The sequence below is a fragment of the Calidris pugnax genome, unplaced genomic scaffold (assembly GCF_001431845.1).
Source record: "Calidris pugnax isolate Ruff unplaced genomic scaffold, ASM143184v1 scaffold8, whole genome shotgun sequence".
Classification (NCBI taxonomy): Eukaryota; Metazoa; Chordata; class Aves; order Charadriiformes; family Scolopacidae; genus Calidris; species Calidris pugnax.
In genome coordinates this window covers 25,716,276-25,743,035 of record NW_015090830.1, presented here as the reverse complement: position 1 = coordinate 25,743,035, position 26,760 = coordinate 25,716,276, and the positions used below count along the sequence as shown (strand labels likewise).

Genomic DNA, 26,760 nt, shown 5'->3' with positions numbered 1-26,760 from the left:
AAGGAAGGATGTAACCCTCTCCCACCTTACATGCACACACACACATAAGGGCAGCTTCTTATGTGTTTCAAAAAGCCACTGTTAAATGTTAACAGTGTGCAATAAAAAGGTACCAAAAAAAGGCGAAATATTTTGCAGTGTCCTTCACATAAAAACTGGTGAATCTTTCAATGATTATTTAGAATGGCTTTTTATTTTATTTAGAACATTTTTAACTAAAATTTTATAATTTGGGAGAATTCAAAACCGTTTTTTTAAAAAAGGTAACGATAAGAATAGATTTCTCCATACTTTTACATAAATACTCCTGAAAATAATGAGGTTCATACAGAATGAATTCAGAAGTACAGTTAAGAGCTCATGCTTTCTAACTTGATTCTTTAGTATTAACTGGTACTTCTAACAATAAGAGAAGAAAATAGGCTGTCACATCTCAGTAACTCACTGAAGCTGCAAACAGTTCTGTAGTCTGTCCCTCCCCATCATTATTACCAACTCCTGACATTTCTGCTTTATGCATTTGCCTTTCTATTGCCACCCCTCTCCGACGGCGGCGTTAGCAGCCACACAGCACTTACCAAATACTTCCAGCACAACTCCAGTTGAGGGCTGAGGAACTGTATCTAACAGGGCCAGAAAGACCGGAAAATTACTTTTGTGTTCACACCCAGGTTAAACTTTCTTAACTGAAGAGATGACTTAGCACTCGAAGCAGTAAAATCCAAGTGAATGCATGTCCTTTGACTCCTTGACCACACTTAACATCAGAACTTTACACCAACTATAGAAAAATTATTGGGAAAGCTCCATGGGAACTTCAAAGAGCTGACAGCATCTCTGCAAGGTATTTGTAAATTTTACACACAAGCATCACAGCAATAGTCTAATTAAAGCCAGTTACAGCTGGAAACGTAACACATATTATAGCCAGCTCCCTTCTACCACATAACATCTTAAATAAGTAAGAATTATACAGGGTATAAAAGATGTCCTGAAGTAGTTAAAACATAGTAGCTTTAAGAACATGCCCAAATTTAAAAACAGTGAACTGTGGTTTTAATATGAATACCCACCATCTTCACTGTTACACTAAAGAAGGTGTTTCATTTTTTACAATTTCCCCTCTTTGAGCATTTCATGAGTACATTGCCATCAGCACCTGCTTGTATGAGGATCACAGGGCAAAGGCAGTGATACAGGTTCACAAAAAAGCTGGCAAGGGAAGAATAAGGCACAGTAAAGCTCCTAGGAAAATCTACTTGCAGATTTCAAATGAAGTATTTTTACAAAGCTTACATTATCCCAGGATCCATTTTCTAAACCGCTAAGTGTAGCTTTTTAGCTACAAGTTCACTGGTTCAGAAACATCCATCTGAGAGCAGGACCAGAACTCCAAATCCACTGCACAGATATATATATATACACACACACACGACGATCACTGCCAACCTAATTGGCATTTATCCAAAAAGCTGACGTGGCAGAGCGGTGACTGTATATCCTTCTCATTGACAGAACTGTAGTTTTAGATTAATTATTGTTTTCTCAAACAACACTTCACCATTCACATCAGTTACAAAAGAATGGTAGTCACAGCTGAACTGCTGCAAAGCCAGGTAGGTGACAACTGTCTTGGACTAATCCCATCTCTGACAATTTTTGTTGTTTTCAGATGTATATCTTCTCAAATCCCCCACTTTTCCCCTCCAGGTAAAGGTACATAAAGAATGGTAGTCACAGCTGAACTGCTGCAGAGCCAGGTAGGTAACAACTGTCTTGGACTAATCCCATCTCTGACCCTTTTTTGTTGTTTTCAGATGTATACCTTCTCAAATCCCCCACCTCTCCCCTCCAGGTAAAGGTAGATATTTTCCCCTTAGCTCAGATGGATTCACCACTGCATTCCTCCTATCCCCAGTCAAGTTCACCTGTGATTATCTGCACAGATTTGGTTTGCCTTCCGCAGCTGCAGGCTCACACCTAGAGAAACAGCTACAGATGAACACCCAAACAGCACGGACACCAAAGCTGGGAAAGATGACTGAGAAATAGAGAGTTTGACACACACACACAGCTGGCAGCAAAGCTATACGTGTGGTTTTTGCTTCTTTCTGTGTGTAAGAAGCCTGGGAGGATCCTGTGATCTCTCCCTCTCCGCCTTAGAAAGTGGCATCTATTAAGAGATCACACCTTCTCCAGACATTTCATCACCTTTTTTAATAGACCAAGACATTTAAGCAATCACGGTCCCTTTACTTTCAAACAATGAATAAAAGTGGGAAGAGGTGTACTGCAGGATGCAGAATCATTAAGTCTAACAGCTTCCTCCCCTCCTTTCCCTTTTGGGACACTGTGGCAAACTTATTTTGACACTACCTTCTGCACGTGTTTTCCTCTGGGACTTGTTGTTAAGCCAGACACGCTTATACAGGAAAATTTAATAACTCTTAACACCCTTAAAAGCAATTATGAACAAGACCATCACAAGTTTCGCAGCAGCGTTCAAACCAAGGAGCTGCAGCCCCACATTTGGCGACAGCCACACAACATGGCACACTGTGGGGGCACCTCAGAGCATCCCAGAATCCCAACACAGGCTCCCAAAGCAGAGCCCAACAGTTCAGAAGGCTGCCCTGCATATAAAGGGGAAGTGGTATAACTAACTATAAAGTTACCAGGAAAGTTAATTAAATCCCCTTCTCGTTTAGTGATGCCTTCCTTGGCTAAAACCCTAAAACCCTCTCTCCTGTGAATCACTGCCTTATTCTACAGGTTCTCTCGAAACATTGGTAGAAAAACAGTATTATTTTTATTTTAAAAGTTTGTTAGTGGAATAGTGGCCTGGCAACATTCCAACCTTTCCTCAAAAGAAGGACGTACCATTAAAAAAAATGGATGTGTTTGTAAGAAGTAATCTACATCTAAGCCACCTTTTACACAGTAACACACAAAGCTAAAAAAGTCCATGTGGATCTAGATGTTTCTGAGGAATGATATCTTGGATAAACCATCCAGCGTCAGCCCAGTTACCCTAAATCTACATCATTTCAGTCCCATCAGACAACTGAAGAAAACAAACTTCCCTTCCCATTGCACAGGAAAGAGCACAGAACCTTTACTCTGTTTCAAAAAGACTTTTTATATTGGGTTTGGTTTTTGGTTTTTTTTTTTTTTTTTCTCTTTTTTTTTTCCAATAGGACTAGTGTTTTGGAAAACATCAGAAAAGATACACCATGCTCTCACAAATGTCCCACGTGTTTCACTCTGGCTAATTCATTTTCATCAGCAGGCTAGTGTGAGGCCAAAAGTAGTTTCTACTACTGAACTACTCAACCACTGAGTAGGTTTTACTCCTGAAAACAACATTTCATCCTTTCAGACAAGCAGCACTTCTTCAGTAGAAGTACAGATACAGATTCGGAAGGAAAATACACAGTTGTTGAGCACTATTGTAGGACCCTACAAAATACAGTGAGAAATTCCCACCCAAGTTTCACAGTACACATTACATATGGCAGCACTTTCTTGTCTGCACCACAGAAGGAGAAACCTCTCAGTTTTCCAAAGCCTTTTGAAGACCAGCAAGTCTCTCCTGTTAGTGACAGTATCTATCCTTCCCCTACAGTCCAAGGGCGAGATTTCCAATTCCATGGGTTTAGGTTCAACACAACAAAACCTAGCCAAAAATGTGTAATCAAAATCCTTCAACTGTAACCTGTAATGCAATACTACTTGCTTTCCAGGAAGTCATTTTATGCTCCCCTATACACTTTAAAAGGCAACTGCTACAAATTCAACCATCCACATGTGCTGGAAGACCTTAGGTTAACCTTTAATTAACATTTTTAACTACACAAAACAGATATTTGTATTTTATAGGTGACAACTTGCAATGAATTGTCTATTATCATTCTCAAAAACAGATCCCAAAATGAAGGCTGGTAGCTGCTTAGTAAGCCTTCAGGCTAGAAAGTCGCAACTGGAAATATTTTTTATATACTTTTGGTAATGCTTGAGAATTTTCAATACCATACCCCATATTCATTTTTATTTATTAAGTTCAAATGTTGGGTTACGAAATTACCTAAGTGGAGCCTTCCACTGGGTAAGACTGACTTTGAAAATCCAAAGGGCTGGGATTCTTTTTAGGATCAGTCCTTAATTTAAGGTCAAACATGCAGTCATCAAATCAGAGTGATTTCTCAAAGGAAAAAAACTCTTAGATCAAGATAGAAAATTTTAAGAAAAATAAGTCTCTCACTTCTTCAAACTTTTCCAATTCAAAGGAATTGTGCAGCCCAAAAATTCAAGGTCTCATTCCAGTCCTCAGCCAGAATTTTTGTCCATACATTTTCTCTTCAGAAGGCTTTTTGCTTTACAATTAGGGAGAACCACATGCCAGTTTCAGAGAAGAAATAACATGCACATTTGACTCTGAAAAAGACCGGGATTTTCTAAACAGCTCTACTATCGAGTAAAGTTCAAATACAGAGTAAAGAAACTAGCCAGCAATTAAACAGAAATCCATTACAATTTAGGTAAAAGCAAAATTGATAGCCAGCACAGACATCTACAAACATACACATTTTTAAAGGAGAGCTATGACCAGCTTGTAACTCTACAACAAGATGCATAAAATAGTCCCATGAGCTATCTGGCTCTGTCTGCTGGCCCGTGGGATTCTCCAACTGCAGCAAAGTCCTTGAGCTCAAGTAAGACAAGCATCTTGCAGCAAGAACTCTGAGAGCAGAAAATCCCTTGGTTTGGGAGAAATCTTGTAAAGATAAAAGTAATGTGCACTAAAGAAGATCGTACAAAATGCCATAAGGGACACATACAACCTCAATAATGTTCTTTCCCCGTATCAACATGTCATTTATCCCTCTAGTGACCCTACTGCGTTTACACAACCACTTTGATCTGACCTAAATACAGGCTACTGCTGAAAGGATAAATCACCCTCCCTTTCCCTACACTACACTCCTGTTGCAGCAACTGAGCAAAACGAGGGAATGGATCACTACGGACCGTTTCGCAGGAGGTTGGGTGGGAAGGATGGAAAAAGAGAGAGACCAAGCCACCTTTAGCTACATGATTTCCAACACCCAACTCAAGTTAGAGGCTCACAGAAGCATGAACATCCCTTCCAGCCAACTCTCAGAGTAGTCAGAAGCAATCATGAAACCATGGCTTAAGGAAGCTCCACCAAGAAGAACTGCAGACACAAGGCTGCTCCAACCACACCACCGGGAACTTCTGAGCCCGGCGCCTGTTTCCAATCAAACCTGACCAAGCAGCTTGATTCTCTTAGATAAGGAAGTTCCTACAAGTTCTGTGAAAACAGATGGCCCCGTAAAGAAAACAGACTTTGTACTCTACCACTCAGAGCTATTAGCTGCATCATGAGCTTCCAACGTGCCAGAGAACCAGGAAGAGGAGAAAAAGGCGGCAATGAAGGACAGAACCCCCCCAATTTAGAACTTTTCAACATCACACTCAACCAAACATAAGACAGATGCATTGAAAAGCAGGTTTCCTCAGTATCACCATATAAGATGGGAAGGGGTGGGGGCAGATACACAAGAAACAGGTTGGAAAGATGATACCAAAATGTACTATTAAAAAAAAAAAATTAATCCAAAGGGAAAAAAAAAAAGGAGTTAGGTGAGAGATGCAGTAAACTGGGATTGTTGAGTGTTATTCAACAATCCTCAGGGTTCAGCAATGAGGTTTATTTGTAGACTCCAATAAGCTCATTAAATATTTGACAGGATATTATGGAAACATTTGTGCGCAACTGAAACAGCAAGTTGTTTTTCCTGTAGTTCATTACGAGTGTCATTACTTCCAAATAAGCCGTAATTCAGCAGCATTTTATTCCCCTTGAAGACTGTAAGATGAAAGGTACTGGGGTCCAAGGTTAAGTGTTCTCATCTTGGGTGGTAAACGAGCCCCTAAGGCTTTGCGGCATTAGATAAACAATGGAAGATATATTTTAAAAAAAATATAAGGAAGTTCTTGATACAAAAAAAAGCCAAGTAGCAACACATAAAAATCCAGAGGTTTAGAGAACAAATTCCCACCTCTTTTCTGCTATTGTCTCCAAAAAGAGAAAATAAAAGTTTTGTTTCACTAGAATCCAGATTCCTACACTCTATGTTCTGTACAAGAACGCAAGTCTTTGCTACTAAAGCTACACAGTAAAACACAAAGATACCCAGTTCAAATGTACAGGTGATAAATATTTTGGAAGACTCTACTAATGTGAACCAAACTAAAGACTTTCAGTAGTCTGTCCCACCAGTAGGGCCTGAAAGCAGACAATTGTTTCATGTTAGAAATGCTTTGGTAAATATTCACATAAAATAAAACACTGACCCAACCCAGAATCCTGACATACCTGTAGCAGCTTCAGAGCTATTAACCTAATGGGTAACTGGCACTAATAATACACAGAGAAGCGCAGCAGTTTTTGACATTTGAGTTCTTGCTCCTGCCACCCATAGAAATTACGCTTCATTAACATCAAAGACCTTTCATTAACTGCTTACTGTCATCCCTGCTACTTAGAGTACTAACAGGTCAAACACCTTCCTCCCTCGAGTCCTAGTTTGACATCTGATGCCACCCCACCTCTGTCATATAAGCAAAAGCCACCTCCTGACACCCCCACCCCATCCTCCCTCCCCCTGTGGACAGCTTACACCACTGCCAAAAAGCAGATAATCAAACTACAAGAAAATTAAGTACTATATATGTAGAAAATTACTTCCATACACTGAAAGATTTCATCTCATGCCCGGTCTAAAAGAAAAATAACCAAAAGTTAGAAATGGATCTTCTTAAGAGGGAGAGACTTGTGCTAGAAGATGTCATTTTCAGATGACCAAATTCACACAGAAGAAACTCAGCCAGTCACGTTATCTATCCTCAAATAAAAAGATTTAATCAAATTATGTTCTCATATTCTAATGCAAAGGAAAAATATTTGGAATAGAAACAGTATTTCTACAGCACTTAAGCGACTGACAAAAATTTGGTTTATAGAGAATTTGGGGCTAAACTGACCAAACCACCTTATTTTTGAAGGCAGCAAATGGTACCTACTGCCCTTGAGAATTTGGACTTTAAAAAAAAAAAAAAAAAAGTGTACCTTCTAGAGACGCTGAATAAATTTCAGATATGGTGCCTACCTTAATCAGACCTGTATTTAATACCCCACATTGTTAACATATATTTAAATATTGCTGATAGGTAGCAAAATGTTATTATTTCCATTCCACAAAATGTGAAGCCACAGGTAAGAGATTAAATGCTCACCAAAAAAAAAACTTTTAAGTGACCAAAGAAATGCAGTTATGTCTCCAACTGCTGGCCAGCTCTTCTACCGTTAGGTCATGCATCTTCTACTTCTCCACTTGAAATTTTCTTTCACATTCACCCAGTAAATACCATTACAGCATGCAACAGAGAATGCACGCTGAAAAGTCAGAATCCCAGAAGCAAAATGTTTAGCAGCAGTCAATACTAAGAAGCAACTTTTAGCAATACAAGTTACAAATGTCTTAGAAGCCAAGAACAACAGTATAAAGAGCAGTACTTGTTTTCTAAATGTCTCAAAGCAAGGAGTTTCTAATTATAATCAAATGAATCAAGACCAGACAAATCCAGTAAAAGCATTGTATAAAAAAATGGTGCGTTCAAGTCCTAAAGTTTACACTGAGCAAGGCTAAACCTAAAAATGCTGCTACATCAGACCCAGCATAGTTTAAATTGTTTATATTTACCACCTGAGATCTTTCGGTTTGGTTTTAGTGCTTAGCTAACAGAAGTACAATAAAAGAAGATAGTTATCTCCCCTTACACTCAGAACTATCAAACGAATTTCATCACGCATGTGGTGTTTTAAAATTTCAGTTTCTGTTTTTAAGACAGTAAAACCATCTGACCCAGCATTTATGGTACCTTTGTTCTAAATCAGATATTAAAAGATTGTCCATGTTGCACCAGATGCGACAGCAGAAGGCTGATGTGGCACGAAAGGAAAGCCACAGTCTTATCTCACAAAGATTAATATTCTCTGTAGCAACAAAAACACATCTTCTATCTCCTCTGCAGCATCTTATGTTACTGACTGATAAAAAAAAACACAAAACGAAACAGATTGTTTTTCTTCCCTGAACCTTTGAGAACACCCCCATACACAGATGTTTTGCATACACTGGTGATTTTCAATCAAGAAAAGCTTCGGCCTGGCTGCACCCACCCCAAAAAAATCAAGTGAACTGCAATAAAAGAAAATAACTTGCTGTCATAAAACAGAGGAAGTAGAGCGTTTCAATGGTTTCCTGTTGAGGAAAAAAAAAATAAAATCAAATCTGCTTGAAGGAGAGGGTAAGCAAACTATTAGCCCAATTTAACCTAGAAAACTGGGAGGGCCTATCTAAATATTAGCCATTTAAGAACTTAAAAGTTGCCTAATATCCTGTCTTATCAAGGCAAAGCCATTGTGGAAAATCTCTCTGGTTCAACCCCTCGCTCTTCTGAAAGTTCCAATGACACCACCTCATGTATAACTGTGAAGCCTTGCACGTTGAAATGTCTGTGATATTCAAAGTGTTTAAGATGTCAATATCATCCGTACAGCATCTAGTAATTTACAAAGGTCTTGCTGCAGCGCTGATTCCTGCTAGAATTCCTCCTATGGGGCTGGAAAGCAGCCCTCCTCTCCCCGTGTTTTGCACCAACCTAACAGGGAACCGCCAAACTAAGGGAAAAAAGTTTAAAAAAAAGTATTTCCAAGTAGTTTTGCCAAGTTTTTTCAGGGAGCCCCGAGAGACGGGGAGGGGATGCTCAGCTCTCCCTGGCATTGCTCACAGAAAGAAGGGAGCCCAGCACTTCCCCGGCCTCCTCTTCCTCCTCCTCCTCCTCCTCGCCCGGCTGCTTCCCGCCCAGCGCTCCCGAGGAAAGGCGCCTTGCGGGACACGCACCGGAGCCCGGGCAGGGCCGTAGCACCCGCACCGACCGCCCTGAAGGGGAAGCGGGGCCGGGGGAAAGGCCCTGGCGGCTGAAGGAGAAAGCGCCGCCGCCGCCACGGCGGGGACGGCGAGGGCCGGGGGCAGCGGCGGGCAAGGCCCGCGGTGGGGACCCGCTCCCAGCGGGGCTACCGCTAGGAAAGAAAGCCGAAACCCGCCTCCCGGAGCGGGCTGCCCGCCCGGGAGGATCTCAGTCCGTCCGTACCCCCCGCAACACCCCGCACTCACCCGGGCGCGATGACCTGTCCGGGCCGCGCACACAGCTCCCTCACCACGCCGGGCCGCTCCGCTTTCAGCTTACGCTCGGGGCCCGCCCGCTGCGGCCGGGTGCTGGCTCCGGTGGCGACGGGCGGAGGGGAGGTGGTGGAGGAGGAGGAGGTGGCGGCGGCGGCGGGTCGCTGGGCAGGGGCCGGCGGGGCGCAGAGGGCCAAGACCGAGCCGATCTGCACCGCCGGCCCCACCGACACCTTCCACTCCAACAGCCGCAACGGCCGAGGGCCCGGCGCCCGGATCTCCGTGATCAAACCCGACGGGGCCTCGCCGCCCTTTTCCTCCTCCGGCCCCTCCATCGTCCCCGGTCGCTATGGCAACGCCGGCCGTGGAGCCGCGCGCTTTGCCTGAGGAATCATAGAATTGTCCGGGTTGGAAGGGGCCTTCAAGATCATCCAGCCCAACCGTCGACCTAACTCGGACAAAACCAAAAAACCCACATCTCTAAACCATGTCACTAAGCTAAGAAGTCCTTTTTTAGGAGTTATGTACACTGACATTTACAAGCAGGAAGTTATGTTTAAAAGCCGCCCTGCCGTTCCAAAGCGAGCCACCAGAAGAGGAGCAATGTCCAACCCTTCCTCACGGCATCACCCCATTTTCCTGACTTCTTTCTCTCCCTCCTTAGGCAAACTGTTTAATTTCAGGAAGATTGGGGGAAAAACAAAAAATCGCTCTTTGCTTTTGATGGCTCCTGTTCAAATCACACCTACGACCACGCAGGCACCAAAGTGCCCCGTAGTTTTACCCCGTATAGTGGAAAACCAGTGGATTCTGCAAAGAGACCGGCTCGATTCAGTTGTTTGACTGTCTCAAATACCCGGGGGAATTAGTCACCCATGCAAAATGATTTATTTTATAACTAGACCATTAGACTGGGATATCACATATCAGGTTATTTTAATTAAAGGCATCGCTATTTTTTTCTGAAAGATATGCCTTTGCCTGATACACTGAGAACACTATTTCCAAGCATAAAGCAGACAATTTTTCTTACCTCTGCATCTCTAGTGCTTGTGCACTGAGGACACCTAAGCTTTGTTCCCTGTTGGCACTCCCAGAGTTGACATGTCTGGGACTGGGAGCTCCAGGGCTGGAGCCAGCAGGATTTTGGTAGAGAGAAGCCTGGCAGTGCTTACGGCCTGTGGGCAATCTCCAAACAGCAGGTTCTCCTCAGGGTTTTTCCTCCTAGCACGCCTGTAGCAACACCTTCGAACAAGAACGGTGTGGGGCGGTTGGGAATTTGGCCTGCAAGTCGTTGCTGTGAACTTCATGACAAGATTGGGTGGTGAGGCCACCACCATCACCAGCAACCAGCCATAGGGAAACTCTCGAATGAAAAGTTTCCATGGATCTTCTACCGGCTCCCCGTATGCAGGGATAATCATAGAATTGTGGAATGGTTGGGGTTGGAAGGGACCTTAAAGACCATCGAGTTCCAACCCCCCTGCCATGGGCAGGGACACCTCCCACCAGACCAGGTTGCTCAAAGCCCCATCCAGCCTGGTCTTGAACCCCTCCAGGGATGGGGCAGCCACAGCTTCTCTGGGCAACCTGTTCCAGTGCCTCACCATCCTCAGAGTGAAGAATTTATTCCTAATATCTAACCTAAATCTACCCTTTTTCAGTTTAAAACCATTACCCCTTGTCCTGTCACTCCACTCCCTGATAAAGAGTCCCTCCCCATCTCTCCTGTAGTCCCCTTTACGTACTAGAAGGCTACCTGTAAGGTCTCCCCGGAGCCTTCTCTTCTCCAGGCTGAACAACCCCAGCTCTCTCTGCCTGTCTTCACAGGAGAGGTCACCTCTGGTCATCTTTGTGGCCTCCTCTGGACCTGTTCCAACAGGTCCACATCCTTCCTGTGCTGGGGGTCCCAGAGCTGGATGCAATGTGATCACACATGGATGCATTGCATGATCACACGTGCTTTCTAGATCCCTTTCTGGTACAACAAACTGAAGGGAGCTGCTTTTTGGGAAGCCTCAATGTTACACAGTAAAGGAGGCTGTTGACTGTACAGTCCTTCACTTGTTTGCTAGAGAAGTTGGAAGGTTTGTTATGAATGAGGCTGAGGAACTGCAAGAGGAATATTTCAGTTTCATTGTGAAGGCGTTTGGACACTGCTTAGGAGGGTGCAAATATTATTTGCTCATTCTCTTTTGGCTCCAGAGTTCTTGTCCAAGGCAGGTATCTTCAGCTACCTTTTTACAAAAGTGTTTGTGTAGGTACTCTGTCCTGGGGTGTGTGAGGAGAGAGTAACACTGCCTTCCCCTTATTGGAGGGATTTACTTATAAGAAATTTTGTTATTGTAGTGTCCTGGTTTGAGGAAAACAGAACCAATTTCCTTTTCAGTAATTTTACTTTTCAGTTAAGTTTCATCTCACTAACTGCACTGTCGGAAATTAACAGCATATTTTCCATACAGTGTCTGCTTCAAGAGTGGTAAGGTCTGCTGTTTGTAGTGAATACCAAGGGACAGTGCACAGAGAGGCAGCTGCTCATGCTTATATAGCAATCTATAACAAGCAAAAAGTCAGCTGTGTTATTTGCCCCGTTGGAGGGTTGGAAACAGAAAAGCATAGAGGGGTCGCACCTGCAGGGAGGAGAGGACAGGACGGATGACCCAAACCTGACGGACAGGGTATTCCATCCCATCTGCCATGGTCAGTATAAAAGCTGAGGGATCAAAGAGGTCAGCTCTCTTTCTTCAGTGGCCAGTGTCCAAGGAAGACTCTGTTCATCTGCCTTTGATCCTTGTCCATGCATTCCTGAGTCCAGCTCCAGAATCCAGTTCCCATCATCTGTTGCTGAGTCCGGTCTGGGCCTTTCCCAGTGCCTACCAGTGACTTGATCATCATCCTGGGAGCTTGATACTGGTTTTGTATATATTGCATATTTTTCATTATGTTCTTATTAATATTATTACCTTTGTATCATTTTATTTTAAATATTACATTAGTTTAGTTTCTTTTCAACTCATCATTTTCTGTCCTCTCCTCCAAAGGGAGATGCTTTCCCTACTCTGAAGGGGAGAAAGGTAAAAGAGAGCATCTGTCATTCATTTTAGTGGCCAGCCCAGCCCAAACCGCGACAATTAGCAGGGTTCAAACAGTGGGAAATAAGTAAAGGATAAGGTCACACACTGAACACTGGATCTAAAACTGAATACTGAACCTTAGCTATGTGGGCTCCAGCTGTTCTTTGTATTTTGACTAGCAGCCTTAATTCTTATGTTCCCTAGTGTATATTATTCTTAATAATATTCTTTTAATGTTGTGGTGTGCATGCAGTAAAGCTACATCATAAAAGGCGAGTCATTTCCTTTTTGCGTACTACTTCTTCTTTACAAGGCTGCACAGTTCTCACTGGGGAGACTGGTAGTATCTCCCTACTACATATATTGCTCTCTCTGCCGTTTCTTAATCTGAAATAAAAATAAACAGCACTGAAGAAAAACATCCACATTCTTTTGCACATGAAAACTGAAGTTTATACCATCATTGACCACTGAAGAGGTACTGTGGTTTAACCCCAGCCAGCACCTAGGACCACGCAATCATTCACCCACCTCCCCTCCACCCCAGTAGGGTAGGGTAGGGAGAAGAGGGAGAAGAAGAAGAAGGAGGAGAGAAAAACCCTCATGGGTTGAGATAAAGACAATTTAATTGTAATGGAAGAGATAATGGTAATGAATGGTAAATCTTTTACAAAATAAAGCACTACAACACAAGTTGCTCTCATCACCTGATGTTCGATTGCCCAGCTTGTCCCAAGTAGCGATCATAGATTCCCACCCCCTGGCCAATCCCCATATACACACACTGAGCATGAAGTCTATGGTATGGAATATCCTTTGGCCAGCTCGTCCTGTCTATACTCCTTCTCAGCTTCTATGGGAAGCTGAAAAAAGTCCTTGACTTAAAGATCTTCCTTAAAGAGGAAGCCTTTCCTTAAAAAGACTTTTCCTTAAACTAAAACAATATGGGCTATCAACATTATTGTCATATTAAATCCAAAACACTACTAGGAAGAAAATAAACTTTGTCTCAGCTGAAACCAGGACATGAGGCCACCATGGAGCTGTACCGTGAAGGGCTGACTTGCAGCATTTCTCCTCAACTTTCATCGGACCAGTGTTTTTAGCTTGCACCCAGGCTTCCTTCTTTTGAGGTGTGGATTGATAATGTTCTGCTCAGGGGCAGGAGGCTGAGGCCTGTCTCAAGAGTGCAAAGGAAAAGAGAGAGCCTCAAAGAGCAGGAGAATTCATCAGGAATTTTCCTATTGATAAAAGTTTTATAGACTTCCAAGTCTAGCAAGCCACTGTTCCATCAAGAGTGGTAGTCACGATAGGACTGAAACTGTGGCTGAGATGGGAAGGGACGTCTGGAAATCATCTAGTCCCAATCCCCCATCTCCAAGCAGGGCAACTAGCAGGGTGCTCAGGGCCCTGCCCAGCTGGGTTTTGAATATCTTCAAGGATGGAAACTCTACAGCCTCTCTGAGCAACCTATGCCAGCATTCAACCAACCTTACACCGAAAAAACCTTTTCCTTGTGTTTGGGTGGAATTTCCTATATTTCCATTTGTGCCCATTGCCTCTTATGCTTTCACAGGGCACCACTGACAAGAGTCTGGCTCTGTCTTCTTCATCAACCCACTCCCACCAGATGTTCATACACATTGGTAAAATCCCTCTGGAGCCTTCTTTTCTCCAGGCTGAACAGTCCTGCCTCTCACAGCCTCTTTTTGTATGACAGATGCTCCAAGCCCTTTAATAATGTTTGTGGTCCTTTGCTGCCCTTGCTCCAGCATGTCCATGCCTCTCTTGTCCTGGACTCAGCACACCCCGTGTGGTGTCACTAGTGCTGAGTACTTGGGAAAGAGCGTCTCCCTCAGACCTACTGGCTGTGATCTTCTTAATGCAGCATGACATGCTGGTGCCTTCTTTGCTGCATTTGACATTTGCTTATTCATGGTGAGCTTGGAGTCCACCAAAGTCCCCAGGGCCTTTACAACAGAGCTCCTTTCCAGATGCTTGGGCCCCAGTCTGTCCTGATGCCTGGGGTTGTTCCTCCCCAGGGGTAAAACTTGGTATTTCCTTTCCTTGAACTTCACCAGGTTCCTCTCTGCTCGTTTGTCCAGGCTGTCAAAATCCCTCTGGACAGCAATGCAACCATTTGGCCTATCATCCACTCCTCCCAGCTTTGTATCACCTGCAACCTTGCTGAACGTGGACTCTGCCTCATTGTCCAGGTCATTAATGAAGACTATAAACAGTATTGGCCACCATATTGACCTGTGGACAGACCACTAGCAAGCAGGTAACTAGTGACAGGACCCTTCTAGCATAACATTCTGCCATTCTGCCATAGGAAATAACCTCCTTAAGGAAACCAGAAAAGACAGCAAATTTTCTTCAGATTCCCTGAGTGTGATCTTGCCCTGTGTTTGAAGATTAGCTCAGTCAAACAAACCTTATTTGTTGGTACTGAGTGTCCCCTTATTATATGTGGAGATGATAGTCTTGGCAGCAAGAGCAGAGCCATGTCATAAAAAAAGATGTGGCTTTGTTTGCCCTACAAATATCTCGAACCGATGGTTACCGTGTTTTCCTTTTGCCTGCTCATCTCCCTCACCTAAAGATGTGCGTTTAAGGTCATGCAGCTTTCTCAACACCTGACGTTTTCTTGAAAGCTGGCCCGTCACCCAGCTTTTATATATTTCAACATCATACCTGTCCTACCAGACCTCCTTGGATGGACAAGGATAGACAATATTTGATCCCTCACCAGCAGGTTTGACGCATTTAAGAGTGAGCGATTTGCCACACGGGGCTAGAATTGGTGATGTTAGAAGTAAGGGATGAAGTAAGAAGAGCTCACCTCACCTCACCAGCCCTGGTACGTTAACTCTGGAACAAACCAAAGGTGTGCTGCAGCTTCTACAGTACTGCTGATCTCCGAAAGCCTCTGCGGGCCCTCCTTCCACAAGAAACTATTTTGGGACTTTCTCTGCACCTGTAATGAAAAGCTCAGCTGGGAGAGTAACAGCAGATATCTACATAATTAGTATTGTTGTTTCTGGTTACTTTGATTGCACCGAGACAAAGCTTTGGAAAATAATTGCACAGATCATTCCTAGGTAGGTGCAAGGGAAAATCCCTGAGATGGTGTGTGCCAAGAACATTGGGGGAAGAATCTGTAGTTCTCTTTAGTAAGTATATTTCTACAAAATACACCGTGTTAAAATGCTTGACTTCATGTCTGGTTACACCAGATGGCTTCCATCAAGAGGCAGATGTTTTCCCCAGTCTTCCCCTCAAAAAAGGACATCAGACTTTAACCACGCCTTTGTATTTGAATACGTAGCATGAACAAAAGCATATGCTGCAGATATCAGCCTCATATAACTGTCGAGGGAAAGAACTGGGGCGGTAGATATAGCTTTATGGGGAAGCATTTCTTGAAAGTGATAGAATTTAAAAAATATTCAGTATACGGCTGAATTCTAAGAAGACAAAGGAGATAATCTGCAGTTCATTTACTTAAGGTTGAGACACGCTGTGCTTTTACTAAAATAAAAGACAGGTTGCCCTGCGTTGGGTGCTCTAGCTTTAATGAAAATTCAAAATGCATTATATAATGCCTCTTAAGGGCGGCTTGGCCGAGTGTTTTCCTATTCAGACCCATGACTTTGATGCTGTAAGCCTCTCACAGCGTGCTTAATCCACAGTAATACCTGCTCCATAGTAAGTTTCGTGAGGCCGTGGAGCCCAAGGTGGCCAAACCTCCCACGATCTACAGGCAGCTCAGAGAAATCTGCAAATGGGCGAGAGCCACAAAGCACAAATACACCTCATTGCTCCCCGGAGAACTTGCGGGGTGGTTTGCAGACAGGATGTGAGAGCATCTCACCTGAGATCCACAGACCCCTGCTCCAGGGGGCTCGAAGCCCAGCACCTCCCACGATCTACAGGCAGCTCAGAGAAACCTGCAAATGGGCGAGAGCCACAAAGCACACGTTCATACACCTCATCACTCCCCGGAGAGCTTGGGGGGTGGTTTGCAGACAGGACGTGAGAGCACCTCACAGGACATCCACAGACCACTGCTCCGGGGGGCTCAAAGCCCGGGCAAAGTCACCCTTGGTTGTTTTTCACCCCTCTGGCTGGGGATTTGAATGAACCAGCCATCCCGCTGCTAATTACATGATGTAATGTTATTATGAGAGCCGTATCGGAACTACTCGGAAGTGAGGGGAAAGTTGTTCAGGAGTCACAGACTGGCCAGTCCCCACGGTGGGGAGTTTATAGCTATTTAAATGCGACTCCCCAGTGCAAGAAGCCTGCAAGGTGGTGTCACAGGTAAAGATTACAACAAAATAGGGAGCTATTCCAAAGCCCTCACAGCTCTTCCGTCCTCAGACACCTCATTGGATCCAGTGTGATAACCAGGGGCAGATTTCACCTGGGGAAGCAAAATAACCTCATCTTTTTTTTTTTTTTTTCCTTCTTTTTCAGCATTTCCAGTACAAAGGGAAGCTTTACCCTCCTCAAAAGCTAGCAGGGCTTGCCATCAGAAACTAGAGCAGCTTTTGTTGTACGTGAGCGCCCCGTGTAGAAGAGGTTTGGGTAGTTTCCATTGTGGCAATCCTTTCCTGTTTCTCGGCTCTTGACTTCTCAGCCAAGGACCTTCTGCCAGGGTTTCTGCTGGCTTTTACAGGAGCAACCCAGGGAATGACTTTAACACACAGAATACAATAAAATGCCTGTCTGGGGCTTGATCCCGCTCGCACTGAACTATCACAAATGTTGTCCATTGCCTTCAACAGGAGATTATGCAAGTTCTTACCACCACAATAATCAATTAGCAGGCAGTTTAAATTGTCTTGTCACCAGCTTTTACATCACCTGGCTCTCTGCGTTTACAAATGCAATTTTCATGCTCTGTTCTTTTTTTTCTGGCAAATACCTTTGGCAAAACTCTACGCTCCTCAGTGGAAATATAGCAGAGACTGATTTAGCTTCTCAATTTTTGTTTTTCTTGGGCAACCTGAAAGAAAAGGATATAAAATAGAAAGCATCTGTGAAAGTTAGTTACATTTTCCCCGTTGCTCTTTTTCTACAAGCGGAGTTGGTTTTGTACTGATGGATCTGCACAGGTGTATTTTGAGCAGTGCAAATACTGCCAGATGGGCATTTTTCTGCATAACTGGCTCATGGCAGCTCCTCTGTATGAGAGATTATCACCTACACACCTACCTGAGTGAGGCTACCCCAGCATAGACACATCCTTCTGGCCCTGCCCTTGAAAACCTTATAGGTAGTTGTCCTTACTCATAAAGTAAACCATTATTGACTTTGTTGGGGCTACTCCCACGGTGCCTCCACAGCCACGGTTCGCATCTTGAAACCCACATAGTTTTGAAATGCATGACTCGGAAGCGTGAATCAACATTTCTCCCTTTCTTAGCAGGGATGCGTACAACCTGACATCCCTTCCCTCCTCTGCAGAAGGAGAACACGTCTAAACATCTTCATTTTAGGAGAGAAGCTGAAAACAGAGATTCCTGTGCTGTCACAACAGAACTTCACTCCAGACCTAGACCAGGCCATTGACCAGACAGGACGGGCAAATTTTATAATTAAAGCTGTGAACACAGAATTTTAGAGTGGTAATTTCCAGCCTGTGCTCTGCAGGCTCTTGGGGCTGGTGTGTCCATGGATGGTGATTAAGAAAGAAGCATAGAATGGTTAGAGTTGGAAGGGACCTTATAGATCACCAAGTTCCAACCTCTCTGCCATGGGCAGGGACACCTCCCACCAGACCAGGTTGCTCAAAGCCACATCCAAAGACAATTTGCTGTCTAAGTAATCTACAGATGGGAAATTTTTCCCCTCACCTCCACTGGAAAGTGTATAGACATGAAAACTGGCAAAACAGCCGAAAAGCCTTGCTGTAATGAAACACGTGCTCTCCTTATTGGACTTGTGCAAAAAGTTTGTTCAGAACAAACCTTTTTACCCTTCCCTTCCCTGTTCCCCTTCCCACTGCCAGCAGCCTCCAGCCCAAGGTAAAAAATGGGGTGTTTGGCTCACTTTTGGCAAAAGATGGGTGGTAATGCCCACTGTTCACACGAGGTGGCAGAGCTTCACCACGTCCCAGCCTAGGAGGACATCGGTTCCTCTACAAAGTCTCCTTCAAGCAGGGTACAGCAGAGTGGTTCCTAAAGAGAAATGACGTTGCAGATACTAAGTATGACAACTCATTTAAAAAGGGGGAAAAAAACCACCATCTGTTTAGAGCAACGGGGGAAACCCTGCTCAACTGGGAAATGAAAAGTGGGTTGTTCCATCTGCACGGGCAAAACGTAACAGGTAAGATTCAAAGCTCAGAAGAGGAATTAAGGTAATACTTCCCCGCTTATGGTGGATCAGGAAAAGTTCAGACAACCAAGCAGGAGCGCAGGGGGGAAAGGAAGAAGCTGTCAGCAGTGATTTTTAATCAAAGAGAAAAATCATAGCACTGCAAAGAAGATAAGCAGAATCAAAAGCGATCAAGAACAGGGCTGCTGATAGAAGTGACAACAAAAAAAAATCATTTGGTCTGGTGCCTTGCTGAGGAAAGATGTGCCTGGAGACAGAAGTCATTAGCAGGTGAGAACAGGGTGAAGCAAGGATCATTTTTTTTTTTTCCAAAGCAGGGATGAAAACAAGTACATCTGAAGCAGAAGGGGGAAGGTGGTACAGTCACATAAAGGATCAAAGAAAACATACTGTACGCTGTTTTAGCATAAGAGACAATCATGGTAGCTTCATAAGCTGGTCTTACTAACCATAAATTATGGCAGTAGCGTTAGTTGTGAGCGTCTGAGCTGGTGAAAGTGGAGTTCCACATGCATTACTAAGAAACCCATGATCATACATTGAGACACACAGAAACAACGTGGGTGTCTGCACAAAAGTGAGACCTAAATAATTTTCCCCCTTTTACTTTATCTGCAAATTTGCTGTATGGACGGTGCTGACATTTTTCTCTTTCATTATTTCAGGAATATTTGGGGGGAGGAGACATTTTTATGTTCTGTTCCCATGAAGGCAAAATTTGGACTCACCCTGATCCTGCTGCTGGGCAGTTTTAAAGCAAAGGAGAGAAGCTCTTAACGATGATCCATGAAGGAGCCTCAATCACCATCCTCTCTGCTCCAGGTGCCAGCTTCTTATAGCTTTTGATGCATTGCACAGGTGGAGAGGCCAGCTCTCAATTAGCACAGTCCTAGCATATGAAGTCGTTTACAAGAATCCCTGAAGGAGATATAGTAAGGACTAAGAAGCCACAGTAAACTGGGGTATTCCAGCACTGGATTTTGGACAAATGTATGTATTGTATGCATCTCAGTCTGACAAAAATGCTTCTGTCTTAGAAATGCAAGTGAATAGGGTATGTGTCCAGGGCAGGCAACGTTCAGTATAATAAATGCACATTTTAATAGTAGCAAAATCATAGTCTAGTAGAAAAACACGCTTCAGGTGTGATAACATGAGTTAGAACTATCCTCATGCTGAATTTAACTATGATCAAAACTTTCTAATAAACTTTTTACTTCTCAGCTGCATACTTTGCACACTATTTGCATGACATCTCCTCCTGCCTCTTCTCCTTGTTGGCTGACTTTGTGCCCCTTTTGGCTTGTCCTTTCTTTCTTTTTTTTTTTTTTTTTTAAGCCTAGTGGTGATTCACTGGAAAAAAATCCATTTAGCCACTGAGCAGGAATTTATGACCTATTTACAAGTGAACTTCACTATACTTTTCGTAGGCCAAAGTCAACCCCCAAAGCACCCCCCAGACTGCCTTTTAGAAACCATATCAAGTTCTTGGTGATTCCCAAGGACTCCCTTCCAGCCTGTCTGCACTTCCCTCACCTGGCCTGCCCCATCCTAAATTGTATTCACTATTTGCTCAGCTAGAATATCTTCATATTTTCTTGTAAAAGAACCTATATTTTTGGGGATGGACTGCATGTTTTCCCAAAGGTCTCTAGAAGATGCTGCACTGCAGGAGGACAAATGAGAAATAATGACATTTGAGGTTCTACTCGCTGCTTCCTGGGGTAACACCCAGCTTAACTCTTGGTCCTTCAGCCATTGCTAACTCCGCTGAAGAGCCTCCAAATTTCAGAGAGGATAACCCCATACCTACGAGTTGGACAACCTAATGTTTTCCTGACATTCACCACAGGATGGCAGTGCAAGATTTTAATTTTCAGCCTCTGTTTTTTATTTCATGTGTACGTGCCTCCTGCGTGTGACAGTGCAGTTAGACAGAAAATTAAAACCAGTAGTGCTATTTTTCCATTTTGAAAACGAAGATATACTAGTTTCCTTTCAAATAGAGCTGGATTGTGCAAATGCAGAACCGATGAGAAAGCAATGAACGTGAGAAAGCTGCCACACATGAGGTGTTGCCATAAACGCCAAATTTCAGAAACGCATCTCAGCTTTGTTCCTATGCTGACTATGCATTTATTTCATTTACACCTTTTTTTTTCTTTCTTCCTTTTCCCTGAATATATAGCTTATATAGTTCCGGGCAGACCTTATAGCAGCCTTCCAATATCTGAAGGGAGCCTACAGGAGAGCTGGTGAAGGACTCTGTCAGGAAGTGCAGTGACAGGACAAGGGGTGACAGTTTTAAATTGGAAGAGGGGAAATTTAGATTAGATACTAGAAAGAAATTCTTTCCTGTGAGGGTGGTGAGACACTGGAACAGGTTGTCCAGAGAAGCTGTGGCTGCCCCATCCCTGGAGGGGTTCAAGGGCAGGCTGGATGGGGCTTGGAGCAACCTGGTCTGGTGAGAGGTGTCCCTGCCCATGGGTTGTTGTTGGAACTTTGTTGTGTTTAAGGTCCTTTCCAACTCCAACCATTCCATGATTCTATGATTCTACATTGCAAAGATCATTTAGGTGACGTATTCTAAGTGCCTTTTTCATTCAGGGAGCTAGTGTCCTACAACCATTCCATGATTCTATGATTCTATATTGCAAAGATCATTTAGATGACGTATTCTAAGTGCCTTTTTCATTTAGGGAGCTAGTGTCCTGAAATTGCATCTTTGGCTGGTGTGGTCCCCAAGCACGTTCTGCCGTCAGAGCTGCGAGTAGTCGCCAGAAGGTTAGTTCAGCTTTCCCTCTCTATCTCCAGCTTCACATCCCTGTTTTCTTTTTTACGAGGCAAACAGGGGAATTTGGGTTGTCTGGAAATGTACCTGACAAAACTAAACAGCTTTTAATCTGATTAGTTCCCCTGTCTGGCTCTGGCTTGCAGCTTGGGTCCCAGGACCAGCAAGAGGAGGCAGCAGGGAGCCTGGGACCATCCTTCCAGCTGCACCTCGTGCCCGAGCTGGTTCATGTGATGGCAGAGCTGAAGAAAACTTGCAGGCTTGGGCTCTGCTGGTTGTTGATTCAACTGGCTTGCCATCGCAGGTGCTGTTTCCTGGTATGGCACTCACAGCTGATGCCATAGCTTGCCCCGTGACGTTTTTGTCAGGATGCAATAAAGTATCATCCCAGCTACATTAATGCCAAGGGCAATGCAGGATTTAAATAATGCGTCCTGCTTTGAACTGCTGCTGAAACACACCCATACACTCATCTTCTTACTGATACACCTGGCCGTGCCAGTGAACTGCACTGACTGCCCGGCTGCATCTCCTCAAGAAGACCATGCAGGTGGGCTCCAGGAGACTGACTGCTGTATTGACAGCTGCCACAATTTCACAGCTTGTTTGCCTCTAGAACACTTCGCAGTTCAACAGGAGAGTTGAAAATATGAACTCTCTGGCTCAAAAACATGAAGGCACATGCAATTTGTAAATTCATCATGTTTAGGGTAATGCTTTGAATGTTGGGGACCTGCTCTATGATTTTTAATCCTTGGGACTGGCAGCCCCGTGGTTTCTTCCCTTCCAGATCATGCCAGGGGCTGGGTGAGGAGGGGTGTTAGGGTTTTGGTTTGAAGGTAGAGAAGTGAAGTCAGGGCACTCTCAGCTCTGAACTCCACCGTTCCTGTTCTCATCGAGCAAAAGCTCTGAGAGGCACAACCAAGGCACGGGCAACATTCACCTATTTGCTCCGTCTGCTGCTGGAGACAGACAGTTTGATAAACAAAAGCTGAAGGGTTCTTCAAGTGGCAGCTATCTGTCAGCGTTGCTACTTTTTTTGAAGCTTATGTACATGTGTTTAGGAGTCCCAGTAGTCCACTGGCAGATAAAGAAAACATACAGTTCAGCAGTGCTGCTCGAGGTGTAATAAAGGCTCCACACCAAGGCAGCAGAGCAGCACTTACTTCTGCTTTCTCCCCTTCCCAATAAAGGGCAGTTTTATGTTTCAGAAGGTTTCTGGGATGACTGATATGATCTGATACAGAAGCAGCCTGGATGTAGGGGGAGGCTGTCCTGGAAGACTTAATGGAGGAAAAATGCATTTTCCATAGCTAATAGCACCCAGCAGCCTTAGCTATATCTGACAAGTGCTCTTCTTACATGGAGTGTCAGTCTTAGGCTCCAGTGCACAGCAGTAACATTTCCGAAATCTGGTATTTTTCTTTGCAGGGTAACTTCAGGTAAATCTCCTTTTTGTCTAAAAATAATATATTTCTTTTTTGTTTCAGGACATACCCTTCTCTCCGTCTCTTCTAGTGGTGTAGTGGTAACTGAAAAGCGGACAGAAATGCCTATTTAGTATGAGATGTGGCTACATTCGACATTGTGTAAATGGAACTGGGAAAAAACATTTACCTGTTCACCCCAAACTACACAAAAGCTTTTCCCTTCTTTTCCAGACAGGATAGGATTTGTCTTTTCTTCTTTCATACCTAGAAAACAGTAACACATAGTCATAAAGAGCACATATGCGTGTGCAACTGCAGCGACCCTTCGAAAACAAACCGTTAGTGCCACAGCTAATAATCTCATATGTTTCAAGATGCCGCATCCCAAAAGGGAGATGCTGCAAGTTGACAGCTGCAGAGACCCCAGGAATGTCACACAGCCTGTAAGGAATTAAGCTTCACAAAAAAACCCCCAAAAACCAAAACAAAAACCCGTGGCAGAAGGAAGTATTTTGATTCCTGATGGTGATGATATATATATTTCCATAGCAGCCAGCGGCAGCACGAGGGGGGAAGCGAGGAGCCGTTCTGCAGCGTGAACACCCACCACCATGGGCTGGTGTGGGGGGCTGGGGGGGGGGGGGTTAGGGGCAGAAGGGGAATGGAGCAGCCTCCTTGTAAATCACTGTTGGGATGGAGGTCCCATGAGGCTTATTGTCCTACAAGCCTGTGTAGAAGCAGTTCTTCTGGAGAATACAAAACAAAAACCCGTGGCAGAAGGAAGTATTTTGATTCCTGATGGTGATGATATATATATTTCCATAGCAGCCAGCGGCAGCACGAGGGGGGAAGCGAGGAGCCGTTCTGCAGCGTGATATATATATTTCCATAGCAGCCAGCGGCAGTGTGAGGAGGGGGAAGAGAGGAGCCATTCTGCAACGTGTGGCCCACAGCATGAACACCCACCACTGTGGGCTGGTGTGGGGTGCTGTGTGGGGGGGTTAGGGGCAGAAGGGGAATGGAACAGCCTCCTTGTAAATCACCATTGGGATGGAGGTCCCATGAGGCTTGTTGTCCTACAAACCTGTGTAGAAGCAGTTCTTCTTCTTCTGGAGAGAGCCTGTAAGGAATTAAGCTTCACAAAAAAACCCCCAAAAACCAAAACAAAAACCCGTGGCAGAAGGAAGTATTTTGATTCCTGATGGTGATGATATATATATTTCCATAGCAGCCAGCGGCAGTGTGAGGAGGGGGAAGAGAGGAGCCATTCTGCAACGTGTGGCCCACAGCATGAACACCCACCACTGTGGGCTGGTGTGGGGTGCTGTGTGGGGGGGTTAGGGGCAGAAGGGGAATGGAACAGCCTCCTTGTAAATCACCATTGGGATGGAGGTCCCATGAGGCTTGTTGTCCTACAAACCTGTGTAGAAGCAGTTCTTCTTCTTCTGGAGAGTTTGCAATAGGAAAGAGACCAGACCAGTAGCGGGGAGGAGTTGGGGGGCTGCATCAGGACTATGGATGGGCCAACAGCACTGGCCCTCCTAGGTCAGAATGTAGACACTGAGAAGTGGTGATGGAGGGAGACCATGACCATGGGCAAACACTACCTGTTGCCTGGAATGCCTTTAATTAGTCAAGCTGGAGCCCAGCTATCCCCATTTGGGAGGTGCCCTTTTTCAAGCCTCTCTCCAAACAACTTTCCTTTGGCAGGGGTGGAGAGGCTCGATGAGGCCCTGGGCAACCTGGTCTAGTTGGGGGTGTCCCTGCTGACTGCGGGGAGGTCGGACTAGATGGCCTTTGGAGGTCCCTTCCGGCCTGGGCAATTCTATGATTCTATGATCATGGGCAAACTCTACCTGGAATGCCTTTAATTAGTCAAGCTGAAGCCCAGATGTCCCCCTTTGGAAGGTGCCCTTTTTCAAGCCTCTCTCCAAAAAACTTCCCTTTGGCAGGGGCGGTTTGAAGAGGGGAAGAGATGGTCAAAACCAGAACTGAAAATGTGTGAAGGGAAGAGGAATATGGGAACGATGAATAAAGAAAAGGGAGGAGAGCAGGAAACATCTAGACTTAAGATACCATCTGAGGACCTACAGTGGTGGGAGTGGGGTCCTGAAGAGCAACAGTAATCAAAGAGCAGCAGAACAAGTGGTATTGCCTCCACACAATGCTCACAGACATGTCAGAATGGACAGAAAATGGGTATTAGGAGGAGGGCAGCTATCTCGCATAGAAAGAGGCAGGGTTAAGCCACCTGTGGCTGTCCTGGTTACAAGGTGGCCCCAAATGCCTCCTGCTCTGCACCCACTTGAGCTGCTGGGGGAACCCTGAGGCTCTAGAGGTGCCTGCAGCCGCTCTCCTGGAGCATCCTTCAGCTGCAGCAGCGACGTGGGTCGGCAGGGCGGGCGGCCACTGGTGGGGCTCTCCGTGGCCACTGGCAAGCAGGCAGGTCGAGCTGTGCATCTGTGGGACCCGGGCAGAGCTGAGAATAAACCCCAGATTTCCTGCAGCTCAGCTCTATCCACGAGGCCGTCGCTTCCCCACGCACTGATCTGACATTACAGAACGTATGGCGACGCAAAGCCACAAAGAACCTAAATTAAGAGAGTGGTGGGCGTATGACTTGCATGCAATGTTTCCCTTTCACTGCAAATTTCTCATTTACTGTTATTTTTGCATAGGCCCGTGTGACTGAATTCCCATAAAGTGGTCTCCCACACCTCAGGCAGTTATTAGAGCGAGAGGCAGTCACTGGGCAGATCTGTGCCTGGAAATTAGAGAGAGACAGACACAGACCAGGCATCTGAGAAAGAGACTGCAGCACGGGAAGGGATATATGAACCACTCTGGCACAATTCAGTTGTTAGGCAAATCATTAAAGCTAAAAAGGAGGAAAAATGAACCGCTTTCCCGGTTGGATATATATAAGCCGGACATTTGTGGAGAGTGAGCAAGTGGAGTGGTTATCAACAATAAAGGAGCAATAAAAAGATAAGATCTTTGCATTCCAATTAAAAGAAAAATCATTGCAACAGGATCAGATGTTTTCCCTGGCAAAGAGGCAAAGAATTCCTCTCCAGGCAAGAGACAAATACCTACCTCTTCCCTTTTATCAAGTATTAACCCGTAGGCCTCTGATAGTAAAAGGCAGGGAACCAGCACAGGAATTTCTACTGCAGATGGGAAAACACTTTTTTTTTTTTTTTTTTTTACCTTTTGTTCAAATCTGAAGAAAGATTGCACCAATGAATCAATGGGGTGGAGGGAAACCAAGCTATCAGGAGATTAACATCAGGGGAAACTTTAGAGCAAGATGGCTTTTCTGATGGAACCCTGTAAGAAATTAAAGAAACAAATATCAGCTTTCTTCCCCTTCCTGCCACCCCCACATCAGCCACATCTTTGCAAAACATGCCATACAGCATGTACTGATTCAATGGCAAGGCGTGCTTCTGCAATAAAGATTTTTCTCACCGAGGCTTTCAAAGCCCCAAACAATGAAAAACAAGCGTCAGATGAAGTGATGCAATGACAAATTTGCAATATTCGATCTCGAGGTGGCATACGTACAAACGCTCGAGTCAATGGAACAAAAGGAGGTTTGCCTTTTCTGTACTGTTTTTTTTTTTTCAAGATTGTTCCAAAGTAATTGGAGCAATGCCAAAGGGTTAAGCACTCGATTTACTGGGGACCTTCAGAGGCCAGATTCTGGGTTGTCTTCTCTCTGTCAGTGCCAGGCAGGTAGAACGATAATCAGAGAGAAAGTCAGTTTCAGTGACTAACCTTAAGTATCCATCGTGGAGATTGCTGCTTTTTACAAAGTCAAGAAATGCCATTGATTCAGCTCCCCA

The 26,760-nt window shown here is 44.5% G+C and overlaps 1 protein-coding gene across 1 annotated transcript in view; it reads right to left on the bottom strand.

The window, feature by feature from the left end:
* The window catches only part of CTDP1 (CTD phosphatase subunit 1), a 118,712-nt gene extending 109,088 nt beyond the window's left edge, over positions 1-9,624 (bottom strand). The window contains exon 1 of the mRNA XM_014941047.1: positions 9,264-9,624. Within this exon, the coding sequence (XP_014796533.1) occupies positions 9,264-9,604 (341 nt within the window). The 5' untranslated portion in view covers positions 9,605-9,624. The remainder of the gene's footprint in view (positions 1-9,263) is intronic.
* Positions 9,625-26,760: the final 17,136 nt, after the last annotated feature.